Raw genomic sequence first — 17942 nt, forward strand, 5'->3', positions numbered from 1 at the left:
TTTAGTGTCTGGGGAACCAGAGGAAGGAGATCTATGAAGAGGTCGGAGGTGGGGCTTCTGCCCAGGATGGGTTGCATTCTAGCTCTTACCAAGTCAAGATGCCCTCAATACACTTCCCTGCAAATGTTTGCGGCCCCTTGGGAGGAAAGCTCCTCCCCTTCAATAGTATCTTCTTAGAGAACAGATCAGCGATTGGGTTTATGGACCACAAAGCTAACGATCAATGGTCACACTGCCTGATGCCCTCTGCTAAGTGGAGGAGCCCAGATGCTCTACAGGGCTGGGTCCCCACGTGGACCGAGCATGGGGAAGGAAGCAGGGTAATTTCGCCACCCAGTGAATTAAATGCGAGCTGAACCCCACATCGCAGTCACGGTACGGACTACCAACAAGCAGAGCCTTGCCCTCTGTTGGTAGAGATGGAACAGCGAGAACTCTGATTCACAGCGAATGGGAAGGGAACACATACAGCCAAACCTAGAAATCAAGACGGCAGTGCTTCAGAAAGGCCAAAGTAGACATAGAATCACTCTTGGGCCCAGTAGCTCTGTTTCTAGTTAGGTACTGGAGAAACGAAAGTATGTCCACACCAAACTCACACATGAATACTCACGGCGGCATCTTTCATGACAGCACAAATGCAGATCAACCCAAAGCCTCAAGCCTCACCCACCACCGAGACAAAAACCTGACTGTCCATCAATTAGCTAATAAACAAGGCATGGTAAAATATAAAATAGTAGAAATGGGTTAATTTAAGATGTAAGAGTTAGCTAGTAATACTGCTAAAGTATTGGCTAAACAGTGTTGCAATTAATATAGTTTCTGTGTGATTATTTGGGTCTGAGCAGCCAGAAAAAGAACCAAGCCTTTTTGGCCTACATCAGCACGTATGTTTTTCTGCTGCTTAAATCAAGTACAATTTAATTGACATGTTCTGACATGGCCCTCCTTGCTGGGCTGACAGTGAGCATCTCAGACACTTGCTTAGGTTTTAGCCTCTCTCTCTCTCTCTCTGTCTCTCTCTTTCTCTCTCTCTTTTGTGTTTTTTTTTTTGTTGTTGTTGTTTTGTTTTTTCGAGACAGGGTTTCTCTGTGGCTTTGGAGCCTGTCCTGGAACTAGCTCTTGTAGACCAGGCTGGCCTCCAACTCACAGAGATCCGCCTGCCTCTGCCTCCCGAGTGCTGGGATTAAAGGCGTGCGCCACCATCGCCCGGCTTTTTGTGTTTTTTTTTTTTTTTTTTTTTGAGACAGGGTTTCTCTGTGTAATGGTTCTAGCTGTTCTGGCATCTGTTTTGTAGACCAGGCTGGTCTCGAACTCACAGAGATCCTCCTGCCTTTGCCTCCCGAGTGCTAGGATTAAAGGTGTGCGCCACTACAGCCCAGCTTGGTTCGGTCCTACTTTCATTATTTAAATTTTTGAAGAAATATACTCTGACAAGATAGTCTATTTCAACTGTTCTCTCTTTTTGTCCTGACAGTTGTTTTCTTGTATTGTGATATGTCAATATTAATGCAATCTATTTTTCCAACTTACCTCTACATACCATGCTTTGCTTCCTTGTTTAACTGAATAATTCAGCTAGGTGTGATAGCGCACACCTATAATCTCAGTACTCAGCAGGCAGAGACAAGGAGAGCTTTGTGAGTTCAAGGCCAGCCTGGTTTAAAATACTAAATTCCAAGCTAGGCAGAGCTACAGAGTAACACTTTCTCCCCACACCTCCATGTTCATACTTCTCATCCTCAAATAATCTGTCCTGTGACTTAAAAGTGAAACATTTGAAAATGTTTTTCATTTTGTTTCACATTTACTACAATTGTAAGGTTTGTTGTTTTTTTTTTTTTTTTTTTTTTTTTTTTAGAAAGAATGGAATGTCATGGTTACACCCATATGCACTGCATTTATGGTGTGTTATAACTGCACCATATACAGTGTGCCAAGTAGCAGGGCAAAGCAATCAGAGCAGACCATACAGTCTGTAACAACTGCATGATGCTAGTTAGCATAGGGTACAAGAGGAGCCATAAACCAGACACAAACAAAACCATGGCTGTGTCTCAATTTAATGTCACGTATAGAGAGGAAAATTTAGCTCCTATAGAGTTTTTTAAATGTCTTCTAGAATATGGTTCTGTTTATTTGTTTTATCTGTTTCAAATGCAATACTAAATCCTAGTTTGTGAACCCTCCAAGAACAGACAGCTGCGGACTAACTTCTACAGCATTGCTTGTCGATCCTTGATCTTCTAGGCTCTCAGCTCAATGGAGACGAATTCTTACCCTCTGGTATGAGCCTATCCTTGCTCAAAAGCATCTTGAAGACTGGCAGAGGAATGAGTGAGTAGTCACCATCTCTTCTAGGTTGAACTAAACACAAACCTATCTTCCAGAGTGCTTTTCTAGTGCTGGGATGAATATCATGATGTCTATTGTGAAAGTTAACTCTGAACAGCCAGTTCTGGCCAGCTTTTATAAACTAAAAAATAACCGGGTCCTGGAGATCTAAGTAACATGAAGTATGATGACAAAGCTGGCACTAACCACAGGATTCAAGGTTTGTACTTTCCTCACCACAGCACAGCACAGCACCCCATAGTATAGCACAGCAAAGCACAGTATAGCACAGTAAAGCACACCACACCATAGCACATCACATCACAGCACACACAGCATAGTACAGCACACCACAGCACAGCACAGCATAGTATAGCACACCACACCATAGCACAGTACACACACCACAGCACACTATAGCACAGCACACAACAGCACAGCACAGCACACACCACAGCACAGCACAGCACACACACCACAGCACAGCACAGCACACACACCACAGCACACTATAGCACAGCACACACAGCACACACAGCACAGCACACACAGCACACTACAGCACATCACACACAGCACAGCACACACAGCACACTACAGCACAGCACACACAGCATAGCACACACAGCACGCACAGCACACACAGCACACACAGCACAGCACACACAGTACAGCACAACACAGCACACCACAGCACACACAGCACAGCACACACAGCACACCACAGCACAGTATAGCATAGCACAGCTCAGCACACCACAGCACAGCACAGCTCACACAGCACAGCATACACAGCACACACAGCACAGCACACACAACACAGCACAGCACACACAACACAGCACAGCACACACAGCACACACAGCACAGCACAACACATCATTTCTAGTTCACCCAGACATTTGCCTAGTCTCCTCCAGTCGGGCTTTCTCAAGAATGAGGAGGGCCTTCTGCCTCCCTTATGGAGTTCGGCCTCAACTGTCAGCCATGCTGAGCTGGCTGGTCAGCCTTCCTCCTGAATTCTGCATCTCTCGTGTTCTTCTGGTGTGTATTTTCAGAAGTGATACATGCCCTGGAAAGTGTCATGAGCAGGATATTTAGACCCTCGGTCTTGTTAAAATCCCTCACAGCTATCTAACCTTGGGGTACCACCTTTCCTCTGACTTTCAGTTTCCTTTACAGGTGAAGGGAGTGGGGGCCGAGTGATAAGTCATATCTAGCGTTAGTCTCTATGAGTCAATTGATACCTACCATACTTTATTACCTTTGGATTGCCACATCCCTTATTCACACAAACAATGAGAAGTTGCATACAGGGGCAGGAAGGCCTGGATCCTGAACTTTGCTATGAGGCCTACAACACATTCTATTAATAGACATAAGACACGGAAATACCAACTTATAGACATAGTCATAGGACAGCTAAGAATAATTTATTGTTGTTGTCTTATTCTTTTGAGATATCTCAATCTGAAGCCTGGGCTGAACTTAAACACATGATCTTCCTGCTTAGGTTTCTCAAGGGCTACAGGCATGCACTGCCATACCAGGCTTGAGAATATTGTAAGCAGAAGCCAACCACGTGTGTTCATCCAGGGGCATTTCCTACGTTACTACAAGCCACTAGCCATTGCTCCAGAATGAAGGGGTGAGACACAGGTTGAGAATGAGAGAATGCTATTGTCACTGACCACGGTGTCCAAGGAACTGTCTGTCAGGCTAACCTTCAGTTATCAACAAACCTTTATTGTATCAATAATCACTAATGCAGTAGTGTGTGTGTGTGTGTGTGTGTGTGCGTGTGTGTTGGGGGGTGTTGGGAATTGAACCCAGGCAAGCACTCCATCTGAACTACATCGCTAGTATGTTTGTCTCTTTATAGTGTGACTCTCTGTTTCATAGCTTAGAAGTTTGTCAGGGGCAGCGTGGCTTGCGTCCTCTGGTCCCACACGTGCCCTTAGTGCATACCATCTCCTCGGGTAACCTTTGCCTGCCCCTAGGTACCAGAGCCTTGTGGTCAGCCCAGCCAACCCCTTGGGCTGTCTGATGGCAGAGGTGGCAGGCGCCAGTGGAAAGGCCAAGGTGGCGCCGGTGGAGGTGGGTTCCTTCTGCCCGAAGGAACTCCTGCAATTGGGAGTTTGAGTCTCAGGCACTGGGACTGACTGCTGACGAGCTTCTCCGTCATGAAGGGGTTAGGCTGCAAGGTCCCCCAGGAAACCCTGCTCAAACTGCAGCCCACGCTGCAGCCCTTACTTGCCTCGGGTTTGGTCGGGGGAGTCAAGAGCAGGAAGGGGACCTGGGCGCCAGGCCGGAACCCAGCTCAGCCCTCCCCTCGCTGAGCATTGGGATGGACGCTTGCCTCTTTCCCCTGAGGCACTGCGGCCTGTAGCTGGTGCACACGGCCGACTTCTTTTACCTCTTGGTGGAAGATCCCTACACGATGGCACATAACCTGTGCCAGTGTGCTCAGTGACCGCTACGCATGGGCATCACTGAGTGTCAGCCAGAGCATGAAAGAAAAGGAAGGAGAGAAGGTAACACTGCTCATGATCAAAGGATTTCCTGATGCTGCAGAGGAGGGAGGAACCGCAGTGACAGGTGGACAGTGGACAGCCCTTGGATTGTCCCCGGTGGAGTTGCCACTGCGGTGTGTCAGCAAAATGAATTCATAATGCCTGTTAGTGCTGTGGAAGGAGATGTGCTGGTGTTAACCAAACCCAGAGGAACCCAGGTTGTGGCCAGTGCCTGCCCATGGCTGGGTAATCCTAAGAAATGGAATAAATCAAGATGGTGGTTTCCAGAGAAGTAGAGCCAGCTTATCAGGAAGTTATGTTCAATATGGCTACTAAACAGAACTGCTGCCGGCTTGATGCACCCATCTAATGCCCAGGTAGCCACGGATATCATAGGCTTTGGACATCTAGGACATTCTCAGCACCTCGAACGACAACAACAACAACAACAACAAATCAAGTGTTCTTTGTCATTCATAATCTGCCAATCATTGCCAACATGGCTGCCAGTGGCAAAACCAGTGGGCGCTTTGGCCTCCTTCCAGGAACATCAGCTGAAACCTCTGGGGGATTCCTGATTTGTCTGCCAAGAGAACAGGCAGCCCGCTTTTGTTCAGAATCAAATCTTCCCAGCATGGATCGTTGGCGTTGTGTAGAAGGGAAACCAGCCAGCCCCGTATCATTGACAAGTCTCGCGTGATTGAGGTTCTACCTCAGGGAACCACTGCTGCCGCCACTGCTGCTCTCGCTCCTGATAATTCCAAGGCAGCCTCTGAGCCTAGTTCATAAAGTCGAATAGCAGAAGTCATTGGGAAAGCAGAACCAGCCCGCACGCTCATGGACTGTTGACAGGGTTGATTTTAAGACCTTTGCAAAGGCTGCCTGCATAGTGAGTGCCTCCAGGTGCCCTTGCTAGTTCCATCAGAAGCTGCCTGTGTGTATGTCCAGGGCCAGAAGTAACCCTGGGGGGGTGGGAATGTGTGTTCATCAGTTGTGTGACTGAGGAGCAGGAAGCCCTTTCCCAAAGCAAGATGAGACTATTCTAGGTTGAGGAATTTTTCTTTGCACTGAGTTGATTCATTTCTGCACAGAGAGTAAAATTATTAGGATTACAAATCCTAATAATACAAATATACAGACAAAAACAATAAACTGCATCATAAAAAGGAAATTAGAGTTTGGCCCAATATATTGATAAGTCTAAATTGTTAGAGCTGATTTGTTGTCAAATTCGTTAATAATTTTTCTGAGAAACCGCCTCTTTTCCTGTTCTGGACGAGAGTTGAGCAGCTTGTCCAGCTAGGGAAGGAAGACCTCAGCCCCTGACTTGGTCTCTGTCAATGATGTCTCTTCCTCTAACTCTGGCTAAGGACTGGAAGAGGCTGAACGAGCCTCAGAGCCAGGTGTTGGTGGTCATCAATACACTAAAATCTTATGCTGAAAATTTCTTACAGCTAAGTAAATAAAAGGGGTTTTGTTGGAAAAAACAAAAGAAGGCTATCAGGAATGTGATTAAGAAAAACATGGCAGTCTGTAGAATGCTAATCCCGTCCGGGGATAAGACCACTACCACAATTTAGAGTCAAATCTGAAGTAAGCCTTAATTAGATACTGGCCAGGCTGATGGACTCTGTGGTTTCCCAGAAAATGGTCCTGAGTCATGATTTGCAGGGGCTTAAAAAGGCAAAATCCATAGTTCACTGCCTTTCCTGCGAGATCCAATCAGGGGCAAGCATACATCCTGATGTGCTCTCTGCCTGCATACCTCCTGTACGTCCAATCACGGGCAAGCACACATCCTGATGTGCTCTCTGCCTGCATACCCCCTGCCTACATCCAATCAGGGGCAAGCATACATCCTGATGTGCTCTCTGCCTGCATACCCCCTGTACATCCAATCACAGGCAAGCATACATCCTGACATATTTCCTGCCCACGTATCTCTCACCACACTCTATCAAGCACATCTGGTGCAGATTGGCTACACAAACTTGTTTAGGGGAGTGAAGACGCGTGGCTTGTTATCTCCCATGAACCATTGCTGCCAGCATTTCAGAAACTCTGTCCTTGGGCAAGGGGCTTGCAGACCAGAGGCCTTTTTGTTTCACAGACCTCTCAAGCACAGTGATTAATACTTAACACATAACGTTGACCCTCACAGAAGCCAAGACCCATTGCTATTGCTTCAACCACAGTGAAGAGCCCAATGCCTCCTTTAATAAATACTCACAGAGCATCAGTCTATGTAAAATGTTTTCTTTTACATTTATTTGTTTGTGTGTGGAGAGGTACACATACCATGGCTCAAAACTGGAAGTCAGAGCACACTTTGTATGAGTTGGTTCTCGTCTTTCGTCATGTAAAACCCAGAGATAGAAACAATTCATAAAATACAGGCACTTCTATAGCAAAACAAATAGAAGGGAAATTATCTCCTCACAACAAGATAGCATTGAAACTGAGCACAAATTTTGGCTTTTGAAAAAAAAAAAAAAAACTCCTTGCCAATTTTATATTATTTACTATAACTTCTGCTGATTCGGCTCCCCTGCCCAGGCAGCACTGCAAATTCAAGGCTAGAGGGCTTCTCTGATACTATGGGCGAGGTGAGATCTGCTTGTGGGGTGTGTGGGAGGGGTGTGGGGTGTGTATGTGGGGTGTGTGGGGTGTGTGTGGGGGGGGTGTGGGATTGTGGGGGAGGGGTGTGGGGTGTGTATGTGGGGTGTGTGGGATTGTGAGGGAGGGGTGTGTATGTGGGGTGTGTGGGATTGTGGGGGAGGGGTGAGGGGGAGGGGTGGGTGTGAGTGATGTGTGTGTGGGGGGGGTGGTGGTGATGCGTTACAGGGGTTACAAACACCACAGGAGGTCCTGAGGAATTTAGAAAGGAACTGGCAAGAAAACGGTATGAGCCACCCAATCCCAGGGTGAGGAACAGGAGACACCACACTGGGAATGAGCACCTGGAGAGATAGGAAGGACATTGTTTCCTGATTAACCTTCTTATCACCAGGCTAAAAATAGACTGATTATTAAATAGTGGTGCATCATCCAGTACAATCCCCACTTTATTGGGGACGGTCACTGTGTAGAGTAACATCCATGACGGAAGTAGAAATGAACATCAGAAGAATCAACACTCTAGATTTTTCTATTCGTTTTTTTTAAATTTTATTTAAATAACATTTTTCATTTATTTTTACATACCGACCTCACTTTCCCCTCCCTTCGCTCCTCCCAGTCCCCTCCCCGCTTCCCACGTGGCACTCAAGGCAGGGTGAGGTGATCCAGATGGGGAACAGATTCCCAAAGGCCAGCTAAGCGCCAGGGACAGGTCCTGATCTCACTGCTAGGGGCCTTGAGTCATAAGAGTCACACACATGCAAAGGGCCTAGGTCGGTCCCATGGAGGCTCCCTAACTGTTGCTCCAGAGTCCATGAGCTCCCACGAGCTCAGGTCAGCTCATACAATCCTTCCTGCCTTCCTTCAGCAAATCTTGCTCCCGTTTGGAGGAAGGTGGGAAGCACACAGCCTTGTGGGTTTTGCCTTTATATGTTCTGGACTGATGTAATTTGTGGCTGAGTCCCAGGTATGGACCTGGTCAGTGTCCATTGTCCTGGCCAGTATTTTAAAAAAAAAAGCTTGCTTCAAATTTGGCTTAAGAATTATAGTAGTAGTTTTAGAAATTAATATGGGTAAGTGAAAAGCAAGATTAGTTAAGAAATTCATTAAGGCCCCAAGGCTATTGATCAGTATTGGAGAGTTTCAAACTGAGGTGATTTTTACTCAAAAGCCCCCAAAGCTCTGCACACCACAAAGTGCACGTTTCTGGTTTGCTTTCGTGGTGCTGGGCCAAGTACTGGCAGTTGAAGCCAGGGCCTTGTGCATATTAGGCAGGCACACGGCCACTAAGCTAAATCTCCACATCTTTTTAATTCTTTACATGTTGAAACAGGATTCCACTAAGTTATCTGGGCCAACCTTGAATTCACGGTATAGCTGAGCCTGGCTCTCCAGTGGTCCTCCTGCCTCATACGCCTGAGTAGAGAGGCTGTCAGGCCTATGCTACCAGGCTTGGCCTTTTACTTTGTACTGGAACCCAGCCAGCTTTGCAACATGCTTCTGGCATTAGTTAGTCTCAGCATGCTATGTACTCAGCTTGACTTTGAACTCACGAGATCCACCTGTCCACGCCTCCCGAGGGCTGGGATTAAAGGCACACGCCACCACACCTAGCCCCATATACCAGTTCTTAAAGTGTCACTCAGAAGTGACGCATTTCGTCTTCATTCCCATGCCTTTAGTCAAAGCAGGTCCTTTCCAGGGGTTGGGGAAGGGCCTGCTACCACATGGCTGGAAGAAAACAATCTCCTTTTCACCCCGTCAATCACTCTTCTACTTTCTGCAGTTTTATCTTTTCTAGAATGTACTATAGATGGACTCAGTGTGTAGACTTTTATGTTAAAGAAAATATTTGTGTATTTTTTTTTTGGTTATGTATGTGTACCATGTGTGTGCAGGAGCCCAAATGAGACTGAAGAGGGCATCAATCCTGTAGAACTGGAGTTACAAGCAGCTGTGATCTGTCATGTGGGTGTGGAGAATAGAATCCGGGTCCAAGAGCAGTGAGCATACTTGACTGCTAAACCATGTCTCCAGGCCACCCAGCTTTCTTTCCTCTTTTTTGTTCAACTAAAAACAGCCTTGTGGCAGTATCTCTGCCTGTTAGACTAGTCTGTTCTTTTTAAGTGCTTGGTGATGCATAGTTCTTCCACAATGCCACAGGTGTCCAACCTTTGGACACTGGAGTACAATGCTTCATCTACAAGTGTGCTGGGCCACATTCGTAGCTGTCCTGTATGTGGTCCATGGACCACAGGTTAGACGAGTCTGGTAGTCTCTCTTTCTCGCTCTCTGTCTCCCTTTGTCTCCTCTTTGAGAAAGGTGCCTTGCTGGGCACCTCAAATCTGTCCTCTGACTCAGGATTCAGACCGGGCTGTACTTGAACTTGCTGTCATCCCTCTGCCTCAGCCTCCAGTGTGCTAGGATTATAGGGACGTCACCATTTTATTATTTTTTTTTATGATTCATGCACCCACTAATCCATCCTTGCTTTAGTAACTGCTTACTAGCTGTGGGCCAGACCTGAGCATGGACTATCAGACATCACTACATTGCTGTCGGTCCTCACAGTATGATTCTGAGCTAACTGGTCCCTTTATGTTGATGGGGGGAGGCTTTGGAAGTGAGGGGGCCAAGCTCAAGCCACCAGGGACAGTGAATAGTGACATCCAGGGTTCCATGTCTCTTCCTTCTTTTGGTGACAGGAGGTTCTTGTTCACCAGAAACAATATGTATCATTTCCTGATAGTTATAGAATGATTTCCTACGAGTTCTTTAATCTTTGCAACTTCCTAAGGCAGAAATTATTATCCTATTCCTCCGATCAGGATACAGAGGTTCAGACACTGGGGTAGACTCAGGCCTGCCACGGTGATTTGTGAAGAAATAGCAGGGAAGTGTAGAAGAATGCCTCCTACCAACGGATGGTGCTGGATGATTTGATAAAGTCAGTAAAAAGCGGCAGAGACATTACTCCTGGTATGGCTCTGTCTTTCTAATCCGAAGTTCCTGATTGCCATGCCAAGGGTTGCATGATGTCACAATGCCGTTTTCAGAGCCAAAAGCTGCCAGGGCTTTTACCTACAGACACAGGAGGACTCTGCCCGGGAGGATCATTACACCACACACCCAGGATCTGCTCCCCAAGCTGGAAAACAGATGGCTGTGGGTGCTGAAGTCTTCAGGCTGAGAGTCTGAAGACACTTGGAGAACTTTCCTTCCTAGCAAACTGCATCCTGGGGCAGAGGCTCAGCCAGGCAGAGGCACAAGTGGGTTAAACATGCAGCCCCCCCCCCCCCGGCTCTGATGTGTGGGCAAAAGGCTTCCTATCTTGGCTTTGAACCCATTATCAAAATGTTGCATTAGTCAAGATGTAGAAATTACCTTACTGCCCATTGATGGATGTCTAAAGAAACTGGTATAGATATATAATATTACTTAGCATAAAGAAAGGGAGAGGGGTCCTCTATTTTGAGATCGTGTGGAACTGGGGAGATAGTTTAGTGAGCAAAGTAAGCTAGGCAGAAAGATAAATATTGCATGACCTCCCTTGCATGCATGCATTAGTGTACATTATATGTGTGTGTTCACGGCTATTATGAAAGACCTGAAGATGGACGCAAAAGAGATTGCCGGGCAGGGTGGCCCAAGTCTGTAATCTTGGTGCACAAGACACTGAGGTGGGAGGGGTCTGGGTTTGGTGATAGCCCTTATTTCAAACAGTGAAAAAAGTGAAGAGAAGGGGGGGAGAGGAAGGATAAAGGGGAGATGGGGAAGGGGGCACACACACATGTGCACGCACACACACATTCTCTAGGATTGACACACATACACATTCTCATGGACTGAACCAGCTTTGGAGATGGCCCTCTTGACTGTGTCACACCATGGTGGAAGAGTTTGTATGTGAGGAAGAGATCACAATTACAAAACTAGAGGACAAAGAGAGACAACGGGGTCTCATAATCTCTCCTCTGTGGGGACATCTCTAACTGACCTGAGACTCTTTACCTAGTCCCACTTATTAAAGGTCTTGCCATCTCCCCAAATTGCCACAATGAAGACCCAGTTTCCAAGACGTGGATCTTTGGAAGCCACCCCTGTCCCGACCTCAGTCACAGGAGTCTGAAAGAGTCACAATAAAGAGGATGAGGGGTTGGTGGGTTAGGGAACAGAGAAAAGAAGGTTAAAAATGTAACTAAGATACATAAAAGTATAGTTAAGAGTGTATTAAATGCTAAGTATTTGCTGAAAGATCTGACGTTACTGTACAAACATATACAAGGGATGACAGATTGATTTCCTTGTCTGTGCAGGAACCAGTTCCTTGTGCATACCAAACATCATAGGCACACCTTAAATGCATACAGTTGTAGGGGACTCTGCAGTTGTCATGGTTCCCAATGTCTGGCTGAGCTGAGCAGGAACAGGTCAGGGCCAACATCAGGACCCTGTAAAGATCTCAGTGGGGGTGATTTCCTAGAGGCTGAGTGGAGGGAGGGGTTGGAGAGAGAGCTGGTACTGGCCATCCAGGAATGTTTGACGAGCTACAGCCTGATTGAGCCTGCTGACCCGATGCCCTCATGCCCCACGCTGTGGCTATTAGCCTCCACTGGTGCCAAGGGGTTTATTTTTCCCTCTGTAAAGTGTGTGAGAGGCATCCATGGAAGCAACTAATGAATACTTAGTGAACTTTTATAAGTCAGGCAACCACATTCCAAGGCCACTATGATTTTACAGCTCCACAGATTCTCAGACATGCTACTGTCCCATCGCCATGGCAAGAGGAGTTGGCATGGAGCAAATGCCCAGTGTCTGATCTAGTTACACCCTCCGATTTAGAGACAGAGAGAATGTAATATCTGAATTAGGCCTTTGTCACCTACGGAGGTCTACCCATCTGTCCGTCCATTCGTCCGTCCATCCATCCGTCCGTCCGTCCGTCCGTCCGTCCGTCCGTCCGTCTGTCCGTCCGTCCGTCTGTCCACCCACCCTTCCATTTACCCATCATCTTCAGCAGTGTTTCTTCACTTCCGGGCATTGAGAACAGAGAGGTGACTCACGGCCTTTCTCTGCTATCCAGAAGCCCACTATTCACTTCAGCTACTTAAATGACATGTTGGTAAAAAAACAAGACAAAACACAACACAACTTCTTACACACTTATTTGCTTGTTTTAAGAGAAAACCAATGGGAATGATATTAATTTTATTGCATCAAATTTTTTTTTTTGCTGACTAGAACGCCAGACTTAGAGTGGATATAAGTATAAAAATAACCGAATTCTTACAAATAATACTTTGCTGCTACAGTACTGAATAATTAGTGGAGGCGATATTATAATCAACTTTAAATAACATTCTCATGATGGGTTTCACACAGTCAACGTGGGTGTCAGGTTTCAAAGAGTACAGAACAAAACCCAGGACAATGGCAACGGAGTTCGTACTGCAGCTTCATCTCCATTTAACCGTAAGGCCAGCAACAAACACACACATACACACACACACACATCAACTCACAGCAACTCATGGTGAAATGGTCATTTTCTCTGTAGAACAGGCCTAGGTAATGCCCAAAGACAAGCGAGTGCATTCAGTTCCCCTGACAAACCACTTCCACCCCACTCCTATTCTCACCCCATTCCCAGCAATTCAGGACAAGGGCATCAAGCCCTTCATTTAAAATTATAGCCGACTCGACCAGGCAGCCCCTTGGAAATGCCCACGTGACAGGTGCAGCCCGGGACCCGCCTCTCTTCATACCTAAAGGTCTCCCTTTGGTTTCACAGGCTATTCTGTGGGCTAAAGCTTCCATCAGACATAGGTGTTACCTCACTGGGTGGTGATGGCGCATGTCTTTAACCCCACCACTCAAGCAGAGGCAGGTGAATGTCTGTGAGTTTGAGGCCAGCCTGGTTTACAGAGCGAGTTCCAGGACAGTCAGGGCTGTTACACAGAGAAATCTTGTGGAGACACTTAAGTACAAGGAATTGATTGGCATTTAATACTTTAATGTTCCTATTATTTTAACCACTTATTTTAAAAAGTTTAAAATTATTTTAACTTTAATGTTCCTATTGTTTTCCCCTTTGGAATTTGAGAAAAGAAAGAGCACACATGCGCAGCAATAAGCTATGAAAGCATTTCTGTCTCCTAACACACTGGTGAGCACTTTAGAATGATACTGTTAGGAAAGAAGAAATGACAGGGCTGGGGTGTGATGCGGCTTCACGGCACGGCACAGTGCTTGCCTGGTACGTGCAGGGCCTGGGTTCCTGGCCCTATCCTCCAGCAGGAGGAGGAGGGGGAGAGGAGGAGGGGGAAAGGAGGAGGAGCTGGAGGAAGGGGAGAAAAAAGAGGAGGAAGAAGAGGAGGAAGAAGAAGAGGAATAAGAAGAGGAGGAGGAAGGGGAAGAGGAGGAGGAGGAGGAAGAGGAAGAAGAAGTGTGTGTCCTTTTCTAAAACAAAAGCTTTCAGGTAGATGACAATGTCTCTGCTATTACAGGCTGTTTTAAATAAAGTACGAAAACACAGAACTTTGTATTCTTCTTCCCAAAGAAGTGCTTTGGTCTCAAAGAAAAAAAAAATCAAGATAAATTTAGAATGTGTAAAGCCCCTAGTTTTGAGTGTACTATGGCACACGTAGCCAAGGACAACATGGCTGTATAGTTTTACTGCTTTAGGCCCAGTCCCACAGTTACAGAGACCTTGGCACGTCACTCCTGGGCAAGGTGGCTTAAGGAGGCATTCAAAAGCCACGTGCCGGGGTGACCCTAGTGTGCCCTCTCTGGAGCTCCACACTTGAATAGGCAGCAATTTTGAAGACTTTACTCTTGGTCGTCAGCCAGTCTCCTGTGGCCCAACTTTTACGACTTCCTCTTTTAGACCATAATAGTCATCTTTGACCTCAAAATGCCACCAGGCAGCTTGCCTGCACCAATCATACACCAACCAGTTCTGGCTCAATAAGACTTAGGTGCTTCTAAGAATAACCTCCCCAATAAGGAAGCTCCTTCGGCACCCCAGACACTCAACTACGTTCCCAGCTCCTACAGGTTCACACATTGAATATGCAGGAGCCATGGCCTCACTTTGAGAATAAAGCAGGCAGCCCTCAAATGGGTGCCTCAGTCTGGTTATGCCTATCAAAAAACCCACCTAGACCATTCTCTTTCACTTCTGGCAGCCCAAGCCACGTACCAATATACTTCTTGCCAACTACAAACACATTAATATTTTCCTTTTTGAGATGGGTGTCATGTACTGCAGGAAACCCTTGACGTTCTGACTTTCTGAGGGCTGGGGTCACAGGAGTGTAACACTGTGGTGCCCAGGACCAAACCCAGGGCCCGCACATGCAAGGCAAGCTCTCTGTCATCCGAACTACTTCCCCAGGGCCCTCTCTGAACGCTCATCATCAACTATCACCAAATACCTTGCATAGACTCATAGGAACACATGACGCTAGTTATCCTTATCCTCTTCAGAGATGGGCCCCAGTGTCATGAGCTGCCTTGTGGAGCAATGAAAAAAAAAAAGACCCCTTGGCATTTACACTGAGCTCAGACTGGATTCCAGAAGCACCCCTTTTCTTATTCCTGAACCCCTTAGGGATGGACAAGTTCTGCCTGGCCTGGCTCTTCTGCAACAAGCATCTCCTCTTCCTTCATCATGGGACCCAAATGCAGGACTGCGACATATCTACGCATGTGAATTATGTGTTCTGAGTGTGCGGACTGACTGTGAGCACTTGTGTCCTTCAGAGAGTCTGCATGTCTAGGCATGTGTTCATTCTGTCTGTCCTGCTCACGGGCTGCTGATGTCCTATCTCCATGCTCCATCTGGATGTAACCCCGAGGAGGAGAGCACCCAGACACTGCATTCCTCCCATGGTGGGCAGAGAGTGCCAGGTAAGTCCCATCTCTTTTACAAATTCTTCCACCCTTTCTACCTTAAGCCCCACCCCTGAGACGGTAGACTCGGTATAAATTCACCCTTGCTCAGCGCTCTCACTTTTACCACAGTAAAAAGGAACAAAATGAAATACACTTAATTAACTCTATTTGGACCAAACTCATGAGCCAGCAAGCATTTTTGGATTCACGGGACACTTTTCTGGACACTGGGATTCCTTCCAGGATTTTTTTTTTTCTGAAAAATTTCCTTGTTTGGGGCTTGAGGCTTCTGGCCCTGTACAGGCGCTCACCAGCTGTGATGCCAGCTGAAGGCACTAGAAGTGTGCCTAGGAACAGCTGCCACACTGGCTCTTCTCACAGCAGTAAGGCTGGGGACAAACAGGGACATTGAGGGAAGGGCTAGAACCAGGCTACCTCACAGGGGACCTGAGCTCAGGCAAGTGGTGCACAGGAGCTCACAAATGTACACGGAGCTGCCAGTTCCACAGTGGGGCAGAGGTGAGACCCATGGCTTCTAGATGCCAATGCATCAGCCAACAGCAACAGAATTCTCTGTACTAGTGAGCGCATTCTGATGATTAAAATCCACTGCACCTGACTAATGGTCCCGAGTGGTAGAGACTATGGGACACAGTGCACACTTAAAACAGGATGGGGACCTGCATACATTTTGGAGGAACCAGAGAACCCCAAACAAACACACACAGATCTATTTCCAACAGCTGTTCCATTTCCAGAAAGATACACCCCTGAATTCCCAGCTTCAGAGGGGGGGGCAATGCTTTGAACTCTTCATCTAAAACCAGGATATTCCACACACTGATAAATGACTGTAGTTCCACAGGGCACAGAACCTCCCCTGCTACACACACACACACACACACACACACACACACACACACACACACACACACACACACACACACACAGGGCTCCTACCACAATACAATAAACAAGACACAAAACTTCCGTTCCCCAAAGCAAGCTCTCAGACCCCTAGAGGGCCAAACTTTAGTTCTCCAAGGCTGATTTGGACCATGACTGTCTCCAGGGGGCGCTGCACAAGAACACAGACATACTGATGACCGGGTGAGAGAAATGACCAAGTTCCCTCTCCAGCGAGTAAATAGTGGTTAAAAATTTCCATGAGTTTGTGGACACTATCGGTTCAAAGATCAGAAGGCACACACCCTTACCTGTGACTCCCTCCTAGCTCCCTGTTCTTCCTTGGGGAAACCCCGCAGCTTCTCAAAACGCTGGGTGATGCAGGAAACAGGCCAGGTTATTCAGTCCAGCCCTCTGCCACATCCTGCTGTGGGGACTACAGTGGCGACACACTAGATCGCCACACTAGATCGCCTCTCCCTTTTCTGCTACGGCCACGCAGACTCTAACTCCACGCTGGGCGTCAGCGTCCCAGGCGCCCACGCCATTCCCTTGTAGATCAAAACCACCCTACCACACGGAAGACCGGCCTAATATTGCCTGCTGGGACTCGCTAAGGGGCAGCTGGGCACGCCTAATGAAACGATACCAAATGAAAACTATTCTACCCTGATGCATTCTTGCTGGGAAAAGTAAGATCAATAAATCGTAAGCAGGCGTGTCACCTTGACTTAGAAAACAAATGGAAGCCGTGTGCTGCACCTTGCAAAGGTCAAGTTCTCATTTGGGGTGTTTGCTTGGAAATGAGCACAGGCAACCTAGAAACCTTAAAATTCCATGCCCTGGCTGCAGCATCGCTTGATCACAGCAGTGTCTACCTCCATCTGTTCTTTAATACAAGGCACCAGGCAGGAAAACGAAAGTGCCAGCACCTGGCTGCCAGTCAATCACCAAACTGAGGCCTGTATTAGTATCCTAGGAAAGGAAGGCCTATCCGAAACAGCCTGGAAATGAGTCAAAAATGAAACCTCCCTGCCCAATCTATTAAAGTGCAAATTACGGGGAAACTGGGGCCTGGAAATGATGCCGCCTAGTGGTCGTCTGTGTAAGTCAGTTCTACGCGCCAGACATTCGGAGACTCGGTACTGGCCCACGTTCATGTTCACAGTGATAACAGCGCGGAATGAGCGCTCCGCGGTTCCGCATCCATCTGTCCCCTTCCACTGTGGTCATACCCCTCAAGTGTGGCTCTGACGAGTCCTGGGAGCAGCTAGTGCGTGGCGCTCCCTCTCCGTGCAGTCCCCTGAGCCAGAGGTCTGGAGAAGTGGCTCAGAGAAACGGGCCCCTCTCCCTCCTGGACTCAGAAGTAGTCTCTCCTCCTGCTCTCATCGCTGATGAAAGATGGGTTATACTGTCCCGGGAAAATGCAGGAGTGCCTTGATCCGGGCAGTCCAGTGTAGGCCGGGTAGAGTCCGTTGCGTTCAAGTTCAGGGTTCCTTACATTTGTGGGCTGAATGCCAAAGAGAAAAGAATAAAAGTTACTTATTCCCAGACTTAAATAAGTTTAAATGATTTTACATTTTAATGAACCTAAGATGGGACTAGCTATAAATTGAGATTGGGGCTAGCTAGAAATATTGAAGCACGAAGCACAGCTCACCTGGAAGCAGG

General features: G+C 47.2%; 1 protein-coding gene and 1 pseudogene across 3 annotated transcripts in view; one reads left to right on the plus strand and one right to left on the minus strand.

Moving 5' to 3' along the window:
- Window positions 1-4383: 4383 nt before the first annotated feature.
- LOC130872094 (selenide, water dikinase 2-like) lies at window positions 4384-5639 on the plus strand (annotated as a pseudogene).
- A 6806-nt stretch (window positions 5640-12445) lies between these two features.
- Window positions 12446-17942, minus strand: part of Heg1 (heart development protein with EGF like domains 1) — an 83515-nt gene continuing 78018 nt past the window's right edge. For 2 of the 3 annotated variants that reach the window (XM_057763639.1, XM_057763638.1), the window contains one exon: window positions 12446-17781. In XM_057763639.1, coding sequence (XP_057619622.1) covers window positions 17632-17781 — 150 coding nt within the window. In that variant the 3' untranslated portion in view covers window positions 12446-17631. The remainder of the gene's footprint in view (window positions 17782-17942) is intronic. The other variant, XM_057763640.1, reaches the window with a different exon arrangement.

The sequence above is a fragment of the Chionomys nivalis genome, chromosome 3, assembly GCF_950005125.1.
Source record: "Chionomys nivalis chromosome 3, mChiNiv1.1, whole genome shotgun sequence".
Classification (NCBI taxonomy): domain Eukaryota; kingdom Metazoa; phylum Chordata; class Mammalia; order Rodentia; family Cricetidae; genus Chionomys; species Chionomys nivalis.